The 23,317-nt window shown below is 44.4% G+C and overlaps 1 protein-coding gene across 1 annotated transcript in view; it reads left to right on the top strand.

Annotated features, from left to right (window-relative positions):
* The first annotated feature begins 3,654 nt into the window (after positions 1–3,654).
* Positions 3,655–23,317, top strand: part of ITPKA (inositol-trisphosphate 3-kinase A) — a 37,474-nt gene continuing 17,811 nt past the window's right edge. The window contains exon 1 of the mRNA XM_035327387.1: positions 3,655–4,479. Within this exon, the coding sequence (XP_035183278.1) occupies positions 3,976–4,479 (504 nt within the window). The 5' untranslated portion in view covers positions 3,655–3,975. The remainder of the gene's footprint in view (positions 4,480–23,317) is intronic.

The raw sequence follows: 23,317 nt of genomic DNA, 5'->3' as shown, positions 1-23,317 counted from the left end.
CGCTGAGAGTCATTTTGGTGCAGCGCGCACTCCTTCCTTCTCCCTGGACTTATCCTTGTACCTTTTCTCACCACTGTGGCTCTCACCTGATGATCTCAGGCACTTGCAGCCCCTTTTCCCGGGTGCCACCAGCACCTGGCTGCACTTGAGGTATTTTGTCTTCCCCACCAGCTCCCCGCCTTACAACCGAGTGTGAGAGGCAGCTGATTAGTTCTGGTACTTTTGTTCAGGAAAACTATTTGGAAATGTAATTTTAATTTCAGCCACGAGGGGACCTCCACAGTTTACTGCTGCTGTCCTGTAGGTTATCATAGTGTAAGTTCTTCTAAACCTTACGCTGAGATCGACATAACCATGCACACTTCCACCAAACCCTACAGCCCCCTTGTAGCTGAGGATCTGCTCCAATCCAAGTATCCCCTGCCAAGTCATCTCTCATATCCTTGGAACCCGCATCCAAAAGAACTTTATTCCAGCTCTTAAACCCAACAGCATCTTCCCTGTGTTTCCCCAGCTGCTTGGGGTTCTTCTTTCAGACCACCAGCTTTTCACAGCTTGCGTGTTGCCCAGGAGCAGTACTAGGCGGCACTGAGAGCTGAGCTGACAGCAGGGCTGGGGAACACAGGAGCAGCAACCACTCGTCGCTTCTCTTCTCCGGGGAGCTGTGCTCGCAGTTTCCGCCACTGGGGGGAACCTCAGGCCTCATCACGAAGAGCCTGTGAGCAAGGCAGCATCCTCCTTCCGATAGGACCGGCTCGGGTACCTCTCTTCTAGTCCTTAAAAAGGGCCTTCGTGTACGGAAGCTGAACCTATTTTATTTTATTTCATTTCATTTCATTTCATTTCATTTCATTTCATTTCATTTCATTTATTTTTTCCCAGTTGTATTGCTTGGTCCTGAAAGAGATATCATAACTTATGAACATTATCTTGCTTCTGTTTGTTACATCCAAAAGTGACATGTGAATCACAACTTTGGTCTGCTTTTGAGGTCTTTGTAGGCTATGCTCAGGTTGAAATTGAACTGAAAGATGGGGTGTTTCTCAGCTGTCATGTTTTTAGCTCATGTGGGCAGTGTGCTACGCAGGCTAAACTAAACCCAAGGCTCCCCTCTGGATCATGTTTAAACTCTTTTCTACATGAAATCTCTCAAGTCTGCTAGAAGCATCCGTAACATCTTTATTGCTTTTGTATTGTCAAGGCTTAGACACCCTTTCAGAATGCAAACTAATAGGAAGTAAAAATAAGCAATGTGTTAATAACAACATTTAGAAGGATTTTATGGGAATGAAAGAGTCTTTTTTTATTTATTTTATTTTATTTTTTAATCAGGACTGTGTGAAATTTGAAACCACAGCAGTAAGGGTAATACCAATATGAATCAGAATGGCTGTGATAGACAAACTTATTACCCCTGGAGGTGGGAACGTGATCTGGTGGTTAGAGTAGGCAGCAAATCTGAAGTGCCCTTTTCTGCCACTGACTCACTATATGCCTGCAGTCAGCTCATTTGCTGTCTGCATATCAGTTTACCCATCTGTAAAATAGGGACACATATTTGTATCTTATCAGATTTAGCTCTTGCCAAGCATCATTAATGAGTGCTGACAGTCCTTGGCTCTCGGGAATGCAGCATTTCACAAGTGGAAAATACAAGTCATCTCCACTTCACCATCAGGTCACAGTCACCACTGCTTTTCTTAAAACAGCTGTACATCGATGAGTTAATACAGCGATACCTGTCTGACTGAAGAATTTCTTCATCCTCCTGCTAGTGTTGAAAGACTTCAAGTTAAATCTTACACAAATTTCAGAGATCAGTATCTCTCCAAAGCTGATGCATTAGAAAAGCAGCTATCATCTAATCTGATCCAACCAATTGCCACTAATCAATAAAATGCTGTTTTTCTATTTTATACATGTACCAATTGATTAAAATTGTGTTTCATATATTTTGTATCTATCTTTATGAGTTGAAATTAAAGCCTTTAAATTATATTTTGTAATTGTAGAATGAACTACATAGAGTGTGTTGGTGGTCTCAGAATGGTTGCGAGAGCTAAGGTTTCCTAAATAGGGAAACCATTTAACTGGCCGGTTTCCTAATCATAGACCCAGCATAATCCTGCAGTTGCAGAATCAGCAGTGAGCCGCAGCTCAGTGGAAGCTGAGCTGTCCTTCCACCTGCTTGGCCTGTGGAAACCTGCACCTACCTCTGTCCTCTGCATAAACTCTTTTTCTATCTTGCTCGTCTACAGACAGCTGCTGTCACAGGTACAGAAATGAGTTAAGTGGGCCCAGCTTGTGCATGTGTAATCTTCCACAACCATTTTAAACTGGATACTGCGTTTTCTGCTGTAACTGTAAATTTTTCACTGAGAGTATTCTTAGAAAGCCATCAATTCATGCTTTCAATTAAATTGTGACTCTGAGTATGCCTGAGGCCTAGTCATACTTTAAGACTTTCTGCACTATAAAATTTGAAATGACTTATGCAGTTCATAATAAAAGCGGTGACTCTATCTTCTTTCAGAAAGAACTCAAAACTATTCCTGTCTACCTTGAAGGAACAACTGCCTACAGTTGTGCTGGTTTTGTCCCTCTGTCAGTGAAATACTGCACTGCCAAACTTTACTGGTAAGTGTTTGTACATAATTTTGGGGTAGCTGTCACCCTTGCCTCACCCACCGCATACCCCTTGGCAGCACCTGCTTCTAGAAAAGTCTCTAGACACCTGAATTTTTGCTCATGGAGTTGCCCCACTGCCTTTGGGTCTGCTCCAGGGCACTTGCAAGCTCTGTGCATGAGAGCAGCTCAGGAGCCACCTCACGGGAACACACTCTTTGAGATTGAGCTATGAAATACTCAGCTGCAACCGAGTAACCCAAATGCAGCAAGACAGGACATCAAAAGCTTATCTGCAGCACGGCAGGGCCCAGGAGCCCAGCCGTGGCCATACCGTGTTACGTGTGGAGCGAGCGCAGCCCCTTCCCGAGGAGCTCCCAGCCTGAGCACCAGGCAAGAGACAACAGATGGGAGAGACAGATGGGAGAGAGCAGGGAAACAATGAGATAAATGAGCAAAAACTAAGTTGAAGACTTTAGCAGTCAGTTCCAAAATTATTAATTTTACTAATCATCTCAGCTGATGTAACCCTGCAGCAGGACGCCGCTCCTCTTCCAAAGGCCTTAATACCTACAATTACAACACATGTCGCAACCCAGCACGGTTACATTTTAGGTAGAGTGGGAGTTAGGCGGGCAAGAAGTAAAGAGACGAGGGGTGTGTGTGGTTATTTGAAGAAATCCAGTCAGGGAAGGCGGGGGGGAGCGGGGGTATGTCAGCAGCCCGGGGCTCGGCAGAGCCCGGTTAAGCACAGCTCAGTCGCCTCTTCCCGCCCGCTCAGCCCCGGACACGACGCCCCCCGGCCGGCGGGGGGCAGAGATCCCGGAGAGGGCGACAGAAGCCGCCCGCCGCGAGGGGAGCTCGGGCCGGGGCTCGCGCGCGCCGCGCAGCCGCCGTGCCCGGGGAGCCGTTGGAGCGCGCGGCGAGGGCTGAGGTAACGGCGGGCCGGGGGTGGGCGCCCTGTGGGGCCGCCCTGAGGCGGCGCCACCCCGGGGCGGCCCTCGGGGAGCGGCGGGCGCCTGAGGGAAAGCGAAAGCAAAAGGGCGGAGGCGAGGGAAGGCAAGGAGGGGACGGGAAGGGGCGGGCGGGGGCTCCCCGCCGCGGGGCTCGGCTCGGCGGGGCTCGGCTCGCTCCTCCCCTCGGCGCCGAGGCGGAGCGGGGCGGCGGCTCAGCGCGCCCCCATGGCCCTGGCGGCGGGGCAGCGGGCGCGGTAGCCGGGCTGCGGCTGACTCAGAGCTGCCCAGGGAGGGCAGGCTGGACATGAGCCTCGCCGCCGGGCTCCGAGCGGCGGCCGGGGACTGAGCGAGCAACAAAGAAGTTTCTCCGGCGGCGGCGGCGCGGCGCTCCCTCATGCACGCCCCCGGCCGCCCGCCCTGGGGCGCTGCCCGGCCGGCGGCCGGCGCCGAGCGGGCCATGGAGCCCCGAGCGGGGCTGCACGGCAGCCCGGAGCTGAGCCTGGCCCCGCGGCTGAGCGTCGGGGAGCTGCGCTCCCTCTTCGAGGCTCGCTGCGCCGCCGTGGCCGCCGCCGCCGCCCGGCAGCTGCCCGACCCGGCCAAGAGGGGCTGCCGGCCCCCCAACGGGGTGCTGCCGCCCGTCATCCCCCGGCTCACCGTCACCCCCGAGGAGGGCGAGGAGGCGCAGGGCAGCCCCAGGGCGCCGCCGTCACACCCGGAAAGCGGCTGGCTGAGGACGGACAACTCGCTGCACCTGCAGTCCCGCCGCCTTTCCACCTCCTCGCTGTCCTCCACGGGCTCCTCGTCCCTCCTCGAGGACTCCGAGGACGACGTGCTGAGCGACACGGAGGGCAGGAGCCAGGGCATCGTGCACCTAGAGCACGGCGAGGAGCCCAACCAGGTAGGGACGCCAACCCGCTGGGGGGCTGTGTAGCTGGGAACAACGGCTACGACAGCACACACCGGAAAAAAAGAAAGATAGAAAATAAAAAAAAAGAAAAAAGAAAAAAAAAGAGGCTTCTGAACCGCGCTCGGCATGCGGGGCTCGCCCACGAGTGTCGGGTGCCTGGGGGTCGTCAAGCAGTCCCCCGTTGAGGCTTGTGCCTCAGCTGGGGTAGAACTGCTGTTTGCTCGTCCACACAAACTGCGGGAAACTTCTGTCCTGGGCTGGTGGCAGTGCACCACACCGTGCAGGTTGCTGCTCTTATTTTTAAAATGCTTCTGTGCGTTGGCCCTTCTAAAACCCCCTCAGGTGTGCTGTATTTCCTGTGAAACTGTGCTTGCTGTCCCAAGAATTTTTGGGGGCGTTGTTTTGCTCGTGGGTAGTTTTTTTTTTTTTTTTTTTCCTAGTCTATTTTGTTAGATCTTCAAAATAACATTTTTCCAAGTATTTACCAGCAGGTATTTCTTTTTTGTCTCTTCCAATCCTGGAGCCTGTGGCTGTCAGTTTTTGAGCTGCTTCTTGCTGTGAGCATGACAGGAGACGGGGAGGAGCTTGGAATGGGTAGAAAGCATGCTTTTGTCCATTCTGGCAGTAACACATTCTTCTCAGTAAATCCCCTCTGTAATTTGGCAGCTTTCATCCATGAAGTGAGCTTTTAAAGGCATCTACTTAGCTGTTTTTCTTTTTTTTTGCGATCATTAACATATATTTGCCTGACTCCCTATATAATGTGTTCCTTGGGGTTTTGTAAATGAAATACATTGCTTTAGCAAATTCCCCCTCCTACATTTATCGAGAACATAACTTAAATTGTTGTTCTGCTGCCAACTCATTGGCACTAAATTGTTTTCAAGCAGAACATATGTTTTGAAAGAAATATATATAAGCAAGAAGTAACGCTAGTTGTAGGTGATACCTCCAGCTGGACTTTTCTCATGGTAATTGTGGGTTTACTACTTTAGAGGACACAGTACAGAAGCTAAAATGCTGTGTGCAATATTGGCTTTGTTTGCATCAACTTGTGGCCTGGTTTGGGGAATAAAAAGTTTTGTACTTTGTCATACTGCATTCCAAGAAATCTGTAATCATACTACTTAATTTGTACTTTCTATCCTGAGATAGAAACTGGTGTACAGAGGGAAGCAATCACTAGCCTATCACAACTTTCCTTTCTTTTCTGAACTATGTGTTGTGCAAGTGGGGATTTTGTGAAAGTAGCAGAAGAATAGAAATTAAAGATGGAAAAGGGCTGTTGGATCCTTTGACTCAACATCCCTGCTGTTGCAGTGGGTGAGTGGGTGGGATAATGAACTCTGTGGAGGTAAAACTGTGAGGCGTATGCGTGGTAAGTAGGGAGCAAGAATTTACTGATAGCATTAGCAATGCAGAGAACTTTGGCATGGCATTGTAGCTCCTGCTAACTTGTCTGTGAACACAAATTAAAGCAAAAACTATTATTCAGGTGAGAAAGCACGCTGCCTTCCATGTTTTGCTTTTGCACCTTAGAGTACATTAGTATTGTATGCAATATTGAATCCTAAGTTATTTATTAGAACTGTTTCTTTCCCTGTAGTCTGACATGCATAAGTGGACGTGAAAAACATCACTTTCTTTTACATTTTAAGAAGTTTCTAGGCACTGTGCAAAATCGATAAAGGTTCTGTTCACCTTTTAATGACAAGAAAAATAAATTAAAAAAACAAGGCTTTATAAATAATTTATACACAAATAAGAATAGTCACATTATGAATGTTTTCAACTCTGAATGTCCTGTTCATTTACGTGCAAGGGGAGAACTTTGGGCATTGAAAACTTCAATAGTATTATGAGAGTTCTGTCTTCTATAAAACTTTTTGCAGGTTTCCCAAATCCTGTGCAGCTTCAGTATTCTTGAATGTTTTGTTAATTAAGTAGGTATTCACTCACCTGGTAGAATGTTTTCAGCAGTCGAGTTAACTTCTCACACCTGTGGGTGGTTGGGATAAGCTGCCCACCAGGTACCTGCATTCTGCTGGCTGTTAGTTGTCTCATTACCACTTGTGCAGCAAGGTGGCAAGCCAGAGTTGGGGCTTGTATCTAGGATGCTAAAATGGCAGCACTAAGCATCAACAACTTATGACTGCCTAATAAATAAAATGGGCCAGATCTTTCATCTGCTCAGTGCGTGCTCGTGTAGTTCATCCCTTCTTTCCTTGCTGCATTACCCACAGAGAGCTTGGATCCTGGGAATCTGCACTTTTCCCTTTGGCAATGCATGCTGCTCTCCATCTCAAGTGGCTGCCCCCTGGGCTTGTTGGTACCCAGAGGTGACCACGACAGGATTGTTCTTGCCTGCTGTCTTTTGGTACTGGGCAATGCTCTGATACTAGCCAGCCCCATGTTCAGTTGTGCACTCTTTACAGATGCTGTTTCTTTCCTGAAACATAGCATGCCAAGAAGTATGAGCCTTGAACCTCTGTGGGTTCAACTTTACAGGATGTATTAGTAGAAACTACTAATTAATCTTGAGGCAGGATGAGTAGGTCCCTGTGGTGTGAATGGAAGGCTTTAGGCTCAAGGCAGGCATTGTACATATGAAATTAACTAGAAATTTTAGTATAGCTTGAGGAATATTTTTGTATTTTGAAGATAGTATTTAGAGGTAAACATGCATGTTTAATTCATATTTATGGGTTTAGCGTGTGTATTTTAGGAAACGAAGGTTCATTTTCAGAGCGGAACACGGGTTAGAGATTTTCTTCATGAAATTGAAATCAGAAGTGGAATGAACTTGGTGCTCCCTAATTCATGGGAAATTGTTACATTTTGAAGCTTCTCTTGTATTAGAATTTCCTCAGACTTTTCTTTGGAAACGTTAGGATTATGGAGCCTGGCACCTTACAACTAAGCTCAGACCAGGGCTCACAGGACTGCTGGACTGTCAAGCCTACCAGGCTCCCTAGCGCCTAGCAGGAACCTTGGAAACTTGCCCAGGTCTTCCACTGTGGGAGCAGAAGTTCTGATAGTGTTCATGTTATCAGGGCTTCAAGGCTGCCATCTGCAGACGCAGGAACTTGAGACCTAAGCTGAGGAAGGCCCTCCTAGGCTATTCAGCTAGAGGCCTCTCTCTTGTTGACCTGGAAGTCAAAACCCAGTTGGGTCTTCAAAAGTGTGCACTTCCTCTGAGGGCCCGAGTGAAACACAGAAGACTGTGGAGCTGTCACTGCGTACAGGGCTTGCTGCCCAGGAGCCACCAGGCCCTAAATACTGCAGCAGTAAGGCTCGTGGTGCTGTCCCCGCTGTGCGCCTTGGAAAACTGCTCTGCCTGGCAGCGCACTGGGCCGGCAGGCGGTTGTTCAGTTAAATGATTCACAGAGCCTTCTGGCGTGGACGAGTTGGCACATCGTGACAGCATTAAATTGTGTTTTGTTGCTGAGCGCGGTACGTGGATATGTCCCTGGAGTGCTGGGGCTTTTGTTGAGGTAGCAAATGCCGTGGGGCTGGTGGCTGACAATTACGGTATAGCTCCAGACTGGTGTTGCAAGGATGAAGCACTGTTCATATTTAGGCAGGCCCACGGCTGAGAGAAAGTTGGTAGGTAAGCATTTCAGTTCCTCATCACAAATTCCACACTTCATGGTAATTCATAGCAGCTTTGGAAACTGAACTGACCTGGCTCTCCCGGAGGAAGGCTGCTCTGACAACCAACAGTTAGAAGTGTGAGGGAAGCCTGTTCTGCTGCTGCCCTGTGGAAAAGAGTTGCTTGTGTTGGTGTACATGTAATTTGTGTAACATCATATCTGTAGCTTCACACATCCTGGTAGTTAACTTAAAAAGTATCATTTTTTTTTTTAACTAACAAATCAACGGGATAGATTTTACCCTATGACAACAGTTGACATTCCTGCCTTTTCTTGCATTTAGATGGGAAGTGTGCTTTTTCTGCCGCTGCTTCACACCATCTGGAAAGTGTATATATGCAGTTGAATCTGTCAGTGAAAGCCCCCTTGGTCCATTTATAGTAATGGAGAGAGTGCAAGAGATGTATTTTTGTCTTCATTATGTGAGCGAGCAATTTTAAGAACTATGCAAGTCTGGTTAGCGCCTTCTTTGTTGGGACAGAGAGACTTTAAAAGTGGTTTTCACAGAGAATAAACAGCATGATAATGTACAGCAGCCTCTTGTCCCCTTGATTTGGAGAATATTTATTTGGCATGTTTCTATCTGGTAAATAACATACTCATTCTCCTAACTGTGACCCGTCGTTGCAAATTCCTAGATCAGTAACCATGAGAACGGCTGACAGCTCGCTAGAGAAAAAGCAGTTCAGTTCTTGCACACAATGATACCAGTCCAGAAACTTTGAGGGATAGCCATTAGGAATGCTTATTTCCTTTCACCTAACTTCTTGCTATTATTCTTCATAATACCAAGCACCTTAAAATGGACAAACATAAAGACACACTTGAGTAACAAATATGGCCTGAAAGTTTCAAGTATTTCAGCTCAGGGGTGGGTTATGTAAGCTAATGCAGTGGAATAGGATTGTTATTTTTAAATGAAGAATGGGAATGAAGGGATGACATAAGTAAGACTGTTAATGGGTTTTTAGCCTACATTCAAAGGAAAGAAAGCTTGTGTAATCACTCTATCAATTTAATTTTAACAATTTCAGTAGGTTTCATCCAAATTTGACAGTGGGATAGGCATCCCAAAGTTTTCTTTAAGAGGTCTTTAAAATTCCACAAAAATCAGCCTCCAGGAGGGGGAGATGAAGTCCCAGGCAAGTTCACACCTTTTCTTCTTGGGGGAGAAGGTGAAGCATGAATTCAGCAGGGGTCTTCTGTTTCACTTGTTAACCAGTGAATTGACCTGTGCATGCTAGCCAGGTGATTGGTGCTTACAGGCTGCAGCAGGTAATTAGTGCCTCTTGTCCTGAGGGTAATCAGGGGGAAGTATGGGAGGGCCTACACCAGGCTGTGGGCTGGTGAGGTTAGGGAATGTAGAAAACACTAGGGCAGCTGAAGGATCAGGATCAAAGGGTAAGGGAATTGTGGGGAGATACGGGAAGGTTCCTGGCACAAGCCTATAAGGAAGGGACAGTGACAACTGGTAGTTAATTTGAGAAGTGTGCAGGACTGTAGGATACAAGTTCAGCACAAACCAGGACTTGTGGTTGCTGCTTGTGGATCAACTGCTTTTAATTGAATATCTTTTTCTGTGTCTTTTTTTCTTTAAAGCTGACTTAGAATGATAGTCCTGCATACTGAAATGTTCCTGTTATACACTGAGCAAATAGAAGGTGAGCAGCAGTAGGTGTTTCCGTGTCGCTCAGTTAGTGGGTCACAACTCCTGGGAGTGTTCTCCCAGTTTGAGGACGGCTTGTTCACCATTGCACACTCAACTGGTGGAGTGTATACAAACATCAGCAGTGTCACTTTTAGCAGTGACTGTTTATTAGTAATGTGGACTCTCATCTAGAAGGAAATGAGCTAGGTCTTAGTCAGGTCAGTTGTGAGAGAGGCAATTAACTAAATGTCTTATCAGATAAGACTTTCTCACCCTCGATACATCTGAAATAATGACTTACAGGTTACAAGATTATTCTCTTTTGAATAAAGTCCCCCGATAGTTTTCATTTTTCATATCTTAAGTGACATGTTGCTTGGGTGTGTACAGTTTAAAATCGGAAGAGCTCTATTAGATTTTTGTTGTTGTTATGGACCTGTTGGATTAAGTATATTATAGAAGTTTCTCTTTCTCTGTATGTGCACTTCTACTGTTCAAACTTCCTTGCAGTGCTTACTACACGTGGAAAGCAGGAAAGGAAGTAATGACTCCTCATCATCAGGTGATGTGCTTGTATTTAAAGAGGGCACACTTAAGCAGATTTTTCCCAGGCCATCGTCAGCTCAGCAGAGTTGAAGATTTATTTGTGAAAACCCATGCCAACCTGAAAAGGGATAAGGGTAGGAGCTGGGGCAATAGTTTGGGAATTTAGCATGTCTACGTATATTTTGGATTCTGTCATTCTTAACCTATTAGAATAGTTTGATAAGGCTGAACTCTTCATTTATTGAACAGGTGATAAATGGATCAGGTATCATAGACAAAAAATAACCTCTCAACTCACATCTAATGTTTATTATAAATAGAATGCATTAAAGTGAATCAGTTTTATTAAATTGTCATGGTGTGGTGCAGTTTAATACAGCTAATATATCTGGAAGCTAAGAATGCACATTATATTTATGTGTAGTAGATTGTTTAGGAGTATTGCGAGAAGAACTGAGGTTCATCAGACACTTCATTTTGTGGTGATTCTCTATAAATTGTGATAACAAAAGGTAATACTATTCTCACAAGCAAAAAGTGATCTTACGTGCAGCACCAGTAGAATCACTGTCTCTCTTCTACTTCCTCTGTCAGTGTAGTTTTTGCAGAGAAAGCTGAGGCTAAAGCAGAAAGAATTGGCTTGTCAGTCCATGTTAATTTGGATCTTGCATGGCGTAGATTTAGGTTTTTATAGAGTGCTTCTCTTAGCCTTTTCTACTAACAGAGCTTCTTCTAAAAATCTCATGAGTTAGGCATGACGGCATTGTCTGTCCATAGTGTAGCTCACCTGGGGGAAGACGGCATAAAAAAGCAGAAGTTTGTACAGAATTCAGTGATGCAGACTAAAAACAGGAGGGAAAGCACTGGGAAGGGGGAGAGGTGACCTGTTCATCTGGCGTCAGACTAGCAAACACAGTAGTGTATTGTTTCCAGTGCTTAACTGATTCGTTTCTGTCAGTAACGGAGAATGCTTTGGGGGATAGCACTTAAGTGTTTGGTTGTTTTTACATCTATAAACTGAATTTCCCCCAAGGAATGAATTTTTCCTTTCTGAAACGTGAAGCAATAAGACCGAGAGTAGGGAAACCCACCCTGAACCCATCTTGCCTGGCTACAGTTGCCTGTTGCCAAACTTTCCATTCCCTTGCAAATTTGGGACGATGTTAGCCAGACCAATTGGCAGCTCATTTGAAGCAGTGTCACAGACCTGGCACAATCCAGATTCAGAGCCTGGGACAGAATCTCCACGCCAGTTGGTGACTGTAGGAAGCACGACACAGATGCTGTTTTGTGGGAGCTTGGCTTTAACCCAGAATCCAGGAACACTCCTTATCTACAGGATGAAATACCCAAGTAAGGTGGCACAGTGAATGCAAACTCTTTAAGCTGTTTACCCAAACCCGCTGATACTACCTTTATTTCACTCACGTTCAGCTTTAATCTGCTTCATTGGTCTTCATCATCCATACTTGAACCACTGTGATAACAGAGGTGTGGTCAGTGGTGATAAAGACTGGGGATAGATGCGTGGTATGTCTGTGTGTAACCGGCACTGCAGTCTGTGTGAATCATCAGTCCACCTGATGATTTACCTGTTGGACAGGAAGCAGGGATGTAGCAGAACTGTGTAAGAAAGTCTTAGCTCACTTGTGCTGAGTGATGTGTCAAAGGAGAATGCAAACTATTGTAGTGCTGATATGTCTTTCATATCATAACTGGTACCTCCTGCTAAATTATATTGAATGTTCATAGAAAGAAAATGTTTTTTTTTTTTTCTCCTCCCAGTGATGGTAAGAAAACACCATTCATCGTTAGTATAGCTGCTTCTGTCCTCTGGTCTCTGCCACGTCCTGGCTTAAGATGACCCAGCCTTAGCTATAGCTGCCTTTGTTAATCTGAGCTACAGCAGATAACACAGCTTTCTGTCTTAGCTCTTTTTCGAGCAGCTCCATATAGCTGAGAACACTGCAGTGGTTCCTCAGTCATGTTCAGCGTGGACTACATGTCATACCTGTGCTCTAATTTATGCTTGCTTCCAGTAGTGCAGCGCTGAATCAAATATGTGTTTCTAGTTCCCCTCATTGAGGTGCTGGAGCACCTCAAAGTCTGTATGCGGGGCACAATAGGGATTGATGGAGCTCAGCTGTGAAGAGTGCAGTCAGCACCCCACTCTTCAGACACAGTGGAGCTTGAGCGTGCTCAGCTGTGCATGCAGCAGTTGTATCCAAGGCTTGCCCAATACCAGAGGGCCATCTCACAGAGCACAAAGATCCTCTCCAAGCACAGCCCTCCTGCGAGAGCCCTCTTTAGCACAAGCACATGAAACGCAGTAGTCATCTCTAGTGCTCTGTGCAGCACACATTTTGGAAAGGAAGTGAGGATGAAACACTGCTGTCACGTGCCAGTGCCTTCCACTACTCAAACACATTCAGATGCAGGATTACATTTGCACTGGAACCTTAATGTCTTTTAAATGCAAAATTAAATACTCAAAAGTTATTTTTTTTAAGGAATTTATCATCTTCATGTCAACTCTTATCCATCAACGTACAACATATGATACAGTCTTTACATAACAACACACAGTAGTTACCATTCATTCAGTGTAAATACATGATTCCCAACTCTGCAAAAAGCATTTTTTTAAACCTTTGTCTTCATTGTAAACAAAAGTTGCCATTTTTACCTAATTTATTGGAAATCTACTGGAAAAGCAGTTAATGAGTTAGTGTGGTACTTTACCACATTACTCCATCGCTGCAGTAACAGAGTGCTTTTGAAATTTTAATGAATTTATTTTCACAATCTGTTATGCAAGCCACCTTAGTCATATCTTTGAGGGAAAACACTGGAGAAAATATTGTTAATGTGAAGTGTCCACTAATTTTGAAAGCCCAGTTTCAGTTGTTTTTCTTTGCTAATACCTAGCATCATACAATGCTGTTTCACAATGCTGAACAGTGTTGTAGAGGAGCTCTCATTAACTTCTGTTGCAGGCACAAATACCCAGTTTTTCTGCTAACAAGTCCTATATTCTCAAGTTGGGCAATAGAGAAATACATTTAGTGATTATGGAGAAAGTCTGCATAAATAACTTTTCTAGTCTCTTACAGGGACACTAAAGCGAGCAGTTCCCGATAAGCATTCAGCTATGTTAAATCAGGAAGTTAGTCTTTCTGGCCTGTGATCTTCTGCCTGACTTGTTGCATACCTATCTGTGAAGAAACTGAGATCCTGCAACACGTGCCTTCACTGTGCAACTGTAGCTTGTCCTTTGAGTCTTGCTGAAATATAAAATAGCTGCTTATTAGTTAAGAGTCATGCATTGCATGCATCAAGAATTCTGCCTGCTTGTAACTAAAGACTGCAGGATGTTGTTATGCCCAGACTGCAGTCACTTTAATTCTTTTATTTCATATACCTGTTCCTGTCCTGTAGCTACCATAACTGCTTACCTCCCTCATTTTCAAAGTTTTGCTCTCAACTAGCCCACGCTTGAATCCTGCAGCTACCTGCCATGGTGTCTGCCCATAAGCTAGATCACTTGAAGGCATGAGAGGATGACTCCTCGTACTACGTACTCAGAGCACTAGAGATGACTGCTGCGTTTCATGTGCTTGTGCTAAAGAGGGCTCTCGCAGGAGGGCTGTGCTTGGAGAGGATCTTTGTGCTCTGTGAGATGGCCCTCTGGTATTGGGCAAGCCTTGGATACAACTGCTGCATGCACAGCTGAGCACGCTCAAGCTCCACTGTGTCTGAAGAGTGGGGTGCTGACTGCACTCTTCACAGCTGAGCTCCATCAATCCCTTTGTGTGTGCTGTGCCCACAACCTTCTCAGAACGTAACTTGTAAAGTTGCATGTCTACTGCAAATGAAGCTGAGGTTCTTATAGTTCCACAGATTCAGGTTGACTTTGGCTTTTCCCATGGCTTGCTCGTGCCTTGAATGCTTTCTTCTTGCCAGACTTCAGGCTCCTTCCTCAAAATTAAAGGATAAAAGGATTTTCAGAGGATTCATCAGAGATTTTTTAGTGTGATTTTAAAAAGTATCATTTTCTAGCCTTGGAAACAGTTGAACTCTTTGTTGGAAATGTTCAGTCTGAAGCAAAAAAAAAAAAATGTTGTCCTTCTTTGATGTGAATTACTTAGAGCAATTCTCAGCAGAATGAGACATGCAGAAGCAGAGAAACTACTTGTGCATTGCTGCTTTAGTAGCTGTACAGGAAATCTTGGGTTTGAGACCCTGATCTTCTGAAAGAGGCAGAGCTAGAGCAAGAGTTAAAAGGTGGTCTCTGTTTCTCCATCACTGTATGCTTACATGCATGATGCAGTGACAGGATAAAATCTGTGTGAATAGCGCTCGTGCATGCAGATTGGCTGTTTATTATCTCTCTGTGGGGTTTGAGTGGGTTGTTGGCTAAGTGCACTTGACCTGAATGTTCTAATCACGATAAGCTCTGCTTGCTGTGGGCTCCTTCCTCAGCCTTTCTCACCCATGCGTGTTCTGCAGGAACAGCAACACCGTCTCTAGAAAGGGTCAGCTTTGTTCAGAGAGGAGAACGTAATCTGAGGAAACTGGAAACCTTCCTACGCTCCAGCTTTCACTTCTCATACTGCAAAATGCTGAGTGTCGGAATTTGGGGCTGATAATTGAATATGGTCTGTTGTCTTGCTCTGGGGAATTCAGATAAGGAACCTCATTGCTTTCCTTGTCCTTGTTTCAGGCCAGATTGTACCATTCTGATGAAGGTCCTGTGAGAGGGGATTAAGGCGGGGATTCCTGAATTCTAGGTGCTTTTGCCAATGACTTGCTTGTGATGCCACCTTGACTCTCAGAGACATTCAGTAGGAAAACTTATTAAGCCGTATTTTAAATACATTAGGAAGCACTTTCTCTGGAGCTCTTTGCTGTAATGATCTGCATGGATTTCAGCATTCATCAGGCCCCTCTAACAGTTTCATAGCTTGTTTTCCCAAAGTTCAGAGCAAGACCAGAGAGAACATGTGACTGACTTGCTTCAGCAATGAGATCAAGGGGGAGGAAGTCCTGTGCTATCATCTAACAGCACTGTGCTTGTTCGTCAGTATGCCAACAGTCTACAAATGCTTTTCCAGCAGTAGGAATGGCTGATGTCCTGACCGTGGTCTCTCATTCCAAATGTAAAACTGGAATGACAGTAAAATTAATGATGTTTTTTCCACTCCTGTTCATCCATGGGGATTTTCTACATTATCTCCAGAAATGTGTCTACTCCCAGTGCCATAACTCTGTCTTGATCTCAGTCCTCTGACTGTATAGATGGCAGTCCTGTCAGAGATGAGGGATGGCAGTGGAATGAACATAGCACAATCGCCAATTCTTTTTATGTTGCATTCCTCAAGAAAAACAGCAGACAAGGCAAAAAAATCAGGCTGCTTGTGAAGTAACTTTTTCTACATGGTCTGTCCCTGTGTGCACTGCAAGCAATAAAGCACAGGCAAATGACATTTCAAACGTTGTCCATCTTGTTGTCTGCTGAGCCCTGGTGTACTGATGTTGGTTGCTTTGGGGTTCTGCTGCCTGTGTCCAATCTGGCACAGAAGCTGCTGCTGCTTCCATATTTCGGGAGGCTGGTGTAGGTGGTTGTGCAAGATGGAGGAGTATGGCTTGCGGTTCTGTTGCTAGGATCTAAGAGCATGAAAATCTTAAGCTCATGGGTTGGTTTTTGTCTCTTTTACTGTAAGGTAAAAGTTTTGGTAGATAAATGGTCTATGCATAAGATACACCCTGTTTATTTTTAGTTGGGTTAGCTTCTTAATAATTGGCAATTGATGTTTGTGCTTCTAAAGAAGGTGGGATCTCCAGGATCTTGATTGTAAATGCGTTTGTTTACCTTCAGGGCAGAGGAAACACACTGTACAACACACTGACTATTGTTCAGACACCCACAACTCTTCAGGATGGCAGATGCCTTATTTCAGTCTTAGTTGAGTCACTCCTGCTTATGTAAGGGCTGAATTTGACTCTCTTACTTAAGGCTACGTTATGGAAATCAAAATTTTAAATAATCCCTTGTCTGCTGGGACTACCTGCTTCTGATATGGAGGAGGAATTCAACTTGCCTTGTGCTATTCCTTTACCAGAAATTCTTTTTTGATCCTGTAGCTTTGCTCGGGGTGAAGTCATCCTCTTCCCCAGATTCCTTACATAGCTCCCAGTGACTCGAGGCAGTAAGAGTTTTGCTAATCTAAGGTTTGCTCCGAAAACAAACAACTATCCTGTGACACAGAAGGCCCTCTTGCTCCTCTGGGGAAGGTGGAGGCTCCCCATTTTAATCCAATTCTGTGTTTCTGCATCATTGCAATGTTCTGCTCGTGGGCTCCCATATCGTCAGGGACACTGGCCTCACTTGTGTTCTCATGCACACCCTAATAGAAGCATGTGTGTTTTTTTTTGTTTGTTTGTTTGCTTAAAAAAAAATAAAATAAAATCCCTTCAACACAATGGCTTGGAATAATCTCACGGTTACAATGTTAAAGCTCAGAGTTATTAAAGTGGCTGCTGAAGGATGTGGCTTTCCCCTAGGTGAATACCACACCCTGCTAAATAACAGTGCCCTATCGCCTGTTGACACTTGCATTCCATTCCAAAGGGTGGGCCTTATTTGAACAGTGGAGTATGTGATAGGCGAAGCCGTAGCTGTTTATGCTGCTTTAGAGGAAAATGGAAGTGTGGGTTTGGAGGCGACAAAGGAGGAAAGACAGTACTGGACTTTGTCTTGTGATAGATTAGAAGAGCAGATGGTAAACTGTTACCAGTGCGTCTGATCTGTTTTTACATGACGTATTTTTAGACTCTAATAATGCTTTTCACTTAACACTGTACAGCTTCTTGAGTACTTTCATGTCTTACTTGAGTGCCTATAATGTAATTTACAAGCATTAATTACTTAAATTGTTCAGCAGTGTTCTGAAATATAGCTGTTGGTGCTTGCAGTTGCAGGAGCTGGAGCAGGGAAAGGGCTTGTGTCTGCACCAAGATCCCATGCTGAAACAGTGGAGTTTCCTCAGTTCTTTTGCAAACGGGTGCCTGAAACTTCAGGATACTAGAAGCTGAATTATCATGGTAGGAAAGCAAAAAGTTGTATTTAGTATTTAAGTACACCTTAATAAATAAATACCTGTCAGTAACATCCCTCTGTGTATGTGCATGCGTACAATTTCAGAAACTTGCTTTGTAGACAGGTCTTGATGTGAGAGGTGTAATGTTTTTGTAGTGAATGCTTCAGTACTTCTTAGGACATGGATGTAAAGCACAGAAAGTGATCAGGTGGCTTTATTCACAGCTCTGTAGAATAAAAATATCTTGTGACCATTAATGATGACCTTTCTTGGTGCCTGTGACTAAGAACTCCTTTCAAAGTACTGCAGCTCACCGACACTGGGATCAGCCCAGTTCTATCTTGGTGGCAGGTGACACCTGTGAGTTACAGGTATTTGTCAAGTTTGAGAACAGCCTTCAGCAAGGGAAACTCACTGATAGCCCTCTTCTGATATGTCACTGGAATGTCTTACTTTTGTTGCAAATTAAAGCCATCTGCATCCTTTCCAGCAGATAAGGAGAATAATTGACTGTCCTTGTGCTTTCTTTTCTTTCCGACAGGAAAAAAATTAATTATGGCACCATAGTCTTGCATTTTTAGGGTTAGAACCTGTAAGTATCACTCATACCTTTAAGGCAGAATCTCAAAGGTATGTGGGATCTTCTGTGTCCCATACATGAGGATATACGATGGTATGGTAACCTCTCAAGAAGTGTTCACTAACCCAAGTTGCTAGGAATAGGAAGAGGGGGGGTCTTTGACCAGTTAACAGACAGTTTTGCAATTTCTGTCTGATAGCAGTGGTTTGTGACCAATGTGTTAGTGGCAAATGGGGAAGTGTAATAAAGGATGTCTTTTTATCTGTTCAGACTAGAGATTCTTCTGTGGCCACTGAATCACTGGGGTGATAAACTGGTAGTAAGCTTAGGTTGGCAGGCTAGAGCTGTGTGTCTAGGTTACAGTCTGCACCACCATAGCAAATAAGATGAAGTGCATGCTCAGCTTCCTTCCCCAGTGCCTGGAGCTCACTCGGGAGATTAGCTCCTTGAAGTTATTTCCTGGCGTGTTGCCAGAACGTAGTCTTACTTGATGTTACGCAGAAACCACACCTGATTGAAAGGGGTTGGGACTACTCGTAGTACATTGGGATTTGAGGTCATATGCAGTTCAGAAATGACACTTCTGTGCCTTGACAAATTGTGCTCGTGTCTTAGGCTGGACATCCTTTTTGGCCTATGTATGGAGAAGTGTGAATGTGTTTGTGTTTTAAGTATCCTAAACAGGATGAATGTTTGGGAACTGGTAATTGTGTCCTCCCTAGGAGGATGTTACGCTCATTTTCTTTCATTTAAAGAGTGTGGTCTTTCTAGATGTCTGTCTCATGACTGCTGATGTCAATCAGTGACCCACAACAAGCAGGGAATTAACAGAGGATGGGCAAAGATCTCTAAATTGCCAAACTGGCATAGAAAATTTCTGAGGACTTAAGCTGCAGTTGTTTTGGAGGTTAAGAAAGATTTTCCTTCTGCTATGCCATCTGCTAAAGTGATGCTTGATTTACCACAAAATGGTTCTGGGTGATGGACAGCCTAGATAATTTTCAAATGTCTGTGCTTTGAAAGTACATCAGTTTTCCTATAGTGAGGAACTTTCCATGCACTTTCTGGATAATAACACTTAAGTTTCCATTGAGAGCGGTGTCAGGCAGAGTGTCTCTGGTTCAGTTTCCCTGAGCTCAGCAGGACTGGGTGGCAGAATGCCGTCCTATCAGGGAACCAGAGTCTTTCTGAGCAAGGCACAGACTGTGCAGGTGGAGATGATGGGCCTCTTAATGCCTGCTGTCAACAGTGGATGCTTGAGTATCCCTCAAAACACCTTGTGTTGACTTAACTAAGATAAAACCTGACTTTCAGTTATAACGGTACTGTCCCTTACAAATCCCCATGAGAAAAGTGAGTGAAACTTTTGTGACAGTGCTACTCCAAAGCCATCTAATTCTTTGACTGTTTTGCCTTTTGGACTGAGAATGACACAGAGATGGTAAATATTGTACTACTTAATGCTGAGAAGCAAAATGTTGGTGTTGATTCCTATAGAGATGTCAGCAGGCTCTTGGTGCTGTTGCCAGAATGGCAAGTAATGCTTTCACTTCGTCGCATTTTGTTTGCCCTCTGCTTTGGAGAGGGGCTCCAGAACACAGCTGTGAAGTGGGATCTTGTGCCACCAGCATTTCAGCAGTCTGATAGTAACCAGTGGTTTCTCTTTCCTTAACTTCTTCCTCAGCCCAGAGATAGCAAATATCAAACTTAACAGGTATCCTTAAGGGCAGCAAGCCAAAGAACCTTTGTGTCTCACTGCATAAAGCACGGCAAGGCATGACAGAGGAGAAAATACAGGAACCTAAGGCTTCTGTCTTGCAGCTTTGTTTCTGCTTATTGCATTAAGTGTTTCTCATGAGTGAAGGATTAGCCCAGCCCGACTTGCCTGCGGTACAAACAGGAAATGAAAACCTTGCAGTCAGAGGATACACCTGCCAAAGGGTGGCTGAGCAGCTGTGGCCCTCACCCATGGCTGAGCGCAGAGCCGGAAGCGTTGAGGGCTAGGCATGGGCTGAGCACTGTTTCTTCGCAGAGCTCTGGGGGCTGGATGGTGGAAGAGACAGAAGGAGAGATGAAGGTGTAGTCACAGCGTGCCTGGCAGTCTGATAAGAGGCACTGATCAGGAAGTTGCTCACATAGCGTGCGAACTGCCGTTCCTCTAGAGGAGCGTGCGTTCTGCCTTGCTGTTGATCATCAGTCCTCCAGGTCCAGCTGGCACCCTGCCGCAGGAAGATCAGCGGTGTGAGAAAGCAGTGCCTGTTACTTCCTTGGGGTCTCCGGTGACTGAAGCAGATATGAGGGTGGTCAAGGCTCCCAAGGAGCCTGGCATGTAGAGGTTGCTCGGTGATTTCCTTGATCGAGGGCAGAGTTAGGCTGTTTGTGTTCCTTGAGTGGCAGCTGACAGTGTTTGAAGTCACACAGCTGCCCTGGCAGAAGGCCAGTTGCAGTGATTTGGACAAATTATCAGTTGATGTTGGTTGGCACAGCGCCTCTCTCAGTCTGAAGAATGAGTGATGCTGTTGCACATCAGCTTGGGCACAGACTTCTCAAAGCAGATACTTGTATCTCTGTGCCGAGCTATCTGGTGGTGCACATCATGGTGGAGCAACATTTTGTTTCCAGGCCTAAATACCCTTTTGTCTGGCAATGAACGATTGCATCAGGGAGTGCTGTGTGGAGCAGTGCTTACTGTGTGCATCGGGAACCTGTTCGCTGCCCAGTGACAGGAGAAGATGAAATGTGGTAATAAAGGGGCTAAGTCATTCGCTGTAAGAACCTCACCCTGTCTTGGGAGCTAAATCAAGTGTTGCACTCAAACTTAGCTATAATGGGTTGTGTGTTTGCTTAATGTGCTCCTGTCTGGGCTTGCTTGGGGAGATTCTTCTTGTTGACTTGCTCTTTCGCCTCCCACCCATTGAGAACTCAATTCGTGATTCATGGCTGATTCAGCCAAGTGAGTAGTACACTTGGCAGTGAGGAACTCCTTAGTTTAAGGATTCCAGAAACCTTTAATGAGGGGCAAAAGCACAGAAACTGGCTGCTGAAAACAACGCAAATGGCTTATGTGATGGAACCAGGTTTGTCATTTGTGATGCTTGTGTTTTAGTTGTTATGGACAAATCCTTCACCTTGCATCCCCACAGAGAGCCTGTATGGATACTGAAGTTGTGTTTCTTCCAACAAGTAAGGGAAAATTAATCAATTCTAAATTTCACCATTACAGTATGATGTCTTGTTAGGTTGATGTTTTTCATCAAGTGTCAAATAATCCTAAGCTTAGGAGTTCTTATGGTTTGGACAACAACAACAAAGTAATAGAATTTTGATAGACTGCAATGAAAAGCTTTTAGTAAATGCTTTAGATGTTTTAAAGCACGCACGTAGGTGTATATATACGCCTGTACATAATATTAAAAGAGCAAGGATAATTATTAGTTCATTATATTAGGCATAAAAGTATGCATTGCTCCAGGATCTGAATCTAATCAAGTCAGCTGCCTGCCTCTTTCAGGTCTGCAAAGAACTATGGTAAGCCTTCACATGAAAGAACTCAAAACCGGAGTCCCTCAGCAGGCAAGTTCTGTGGCTGTAACTGGAATGATACCATGTTGCTCAGCAACTCTCACTATTTATTTTATTTTTTTTAATATATATTAAATGACTCAAATCACCAAATCTCTCCATGAAATGAAACTATATGGTTGGCTGTCCCAGAGCCTCATGCTCCTGAAACAGTGAAGCCCCTCATAACCTTTGAAGCTGGTGGCTGTGAAGCAGCACCCATGGAAGACCCATCGGTTTGCGGGGAATTATGCTGATACTGACTTGTATTGGTAGTATAATGTGATTCATTGTTGAAGTGTGATCTTTTATAGGTTGTTGTTATAGTACTGTAGTTAGTGATTCCATTCCCACAGGGAATCATATCTAATTGAAGGGTAATTGAGCTAGTAAGGGTAATAGGCTAGTAATTGTCTTGGTTGTGGTCCACTCAGAATTTCTTACGGAAGCATTTTATGGCAGCTGCAGTGAGATGGATGAAAGCAAAGTTCTGTTCAGGCTAGCTTTAGTTTAGCAATGTAACAGGGTTAGTAGCTTTGGACCTATTTCAAGTTATTTGTATGTGGGTCCAGTATGTCAGGTCAAAGTTGATCCAAGTAGTGACAAACAATACTGAAAATGGAGAACAAATTTGAATATATTAATTTCATTTTCCAAATTGAGTGAAATAATTGAGTGAAACAGCATAAAGAATTAAGAAAACAAACTAGCTTTCAAGCTGATTTTTTTCAGTTTTAATAAACTAAGGGAAGTAAAACAGTTAAGGATTTTGTGGATAATTAACTCAGGGTTTTAAAAACTTCAGAACATTTTACTGAGTTTTTAAGTAAATGTACATACTATAAAATGTAGAACTGAAAGTCATAAACTGTAAAACATACCCAGAGTTTAGAGGGAACAAATATTAACAGAGGAGTTTGCAGGATTAAACTCTACCACATGTTGACACTGCCTTTGAGAACTCTGTGTAATCTTATGAATTTTGTGAGGGTTTATTGTATCACTAAAAAAAAAAAAATGGGGATGTTACTGTGTGACTGAGGATGGAAGAAGTAAGAGATGAAGAAAATCACAGAAAAAAGGTGAGCCACAGAGGAGCGAATAGTATGGTACATGGATAACACGGAACTGGCACCCCACATAGCAGCACTTCCTTTAGCCTGGGGCCCGCTCTAGAAGGTAGTTTCAGCTACTACTGATGTGTTCTCAGGTATTAATTTTCCAGTCACTACTGTTAGGGTTACTCTATCCTGTAAGAGGCCAACACCCACCATCTTCTCACCTGCTTGCTTACAGAAATACTTAGAAACACGTGTAGTAACTTTCTGATAGCTATAGTTTTTTATACTCCTTGTAGTCCCTGTGGAGGAACTTTGTTCCTTCTAGGAGTTGGTGAGACACTGAGTAGGCAGTGGCAACCAGCAATACAGATCAAATTTCAGCCCCCATGTCCCAGAGCTGCAGAATTTAGCCTAAATGATGCAAAGACTTTAAGAGAACAGTAGATTATGATGACTGACAATTAAGTACTCTTTCTTTAAAGCCTTTTAAGGAAAAAAAATATTACAAATTTCTCACTATCCTTTTGTTTCTTCCTGTCATAATAGCTCTTTGTAGTCTTGCGTAGGCTTTGTACTAGCACAGAGAAGAAAGACAACAGGATCTTGGATAAAGAAACTACTGAAATTGTCCTGGAAAAAGGATCCAGGGGTCACTGTTAATTATGGTATAGCAGAATTCC

Source organism: Oxyura jamaicensis, chromosome 5 (genome assembly GCF_011077185.1).
Source record: "Oxyura jamaicensis isolate SHBP4307 breed ruddy duck chromosome 5, BPBGC_Ojam_1.0, whole genome shotgun sequence".
NCBI lineage: Eukaryota > Metazoa > Chordata > Aves > Anseriformes > Anatidae > Oxyura > Oxyura jamaicensis.
Note: the sequence above shows the minus strand (reverse complement) of the source record. Positions and strands in the feature narration are given on the sequence as shown.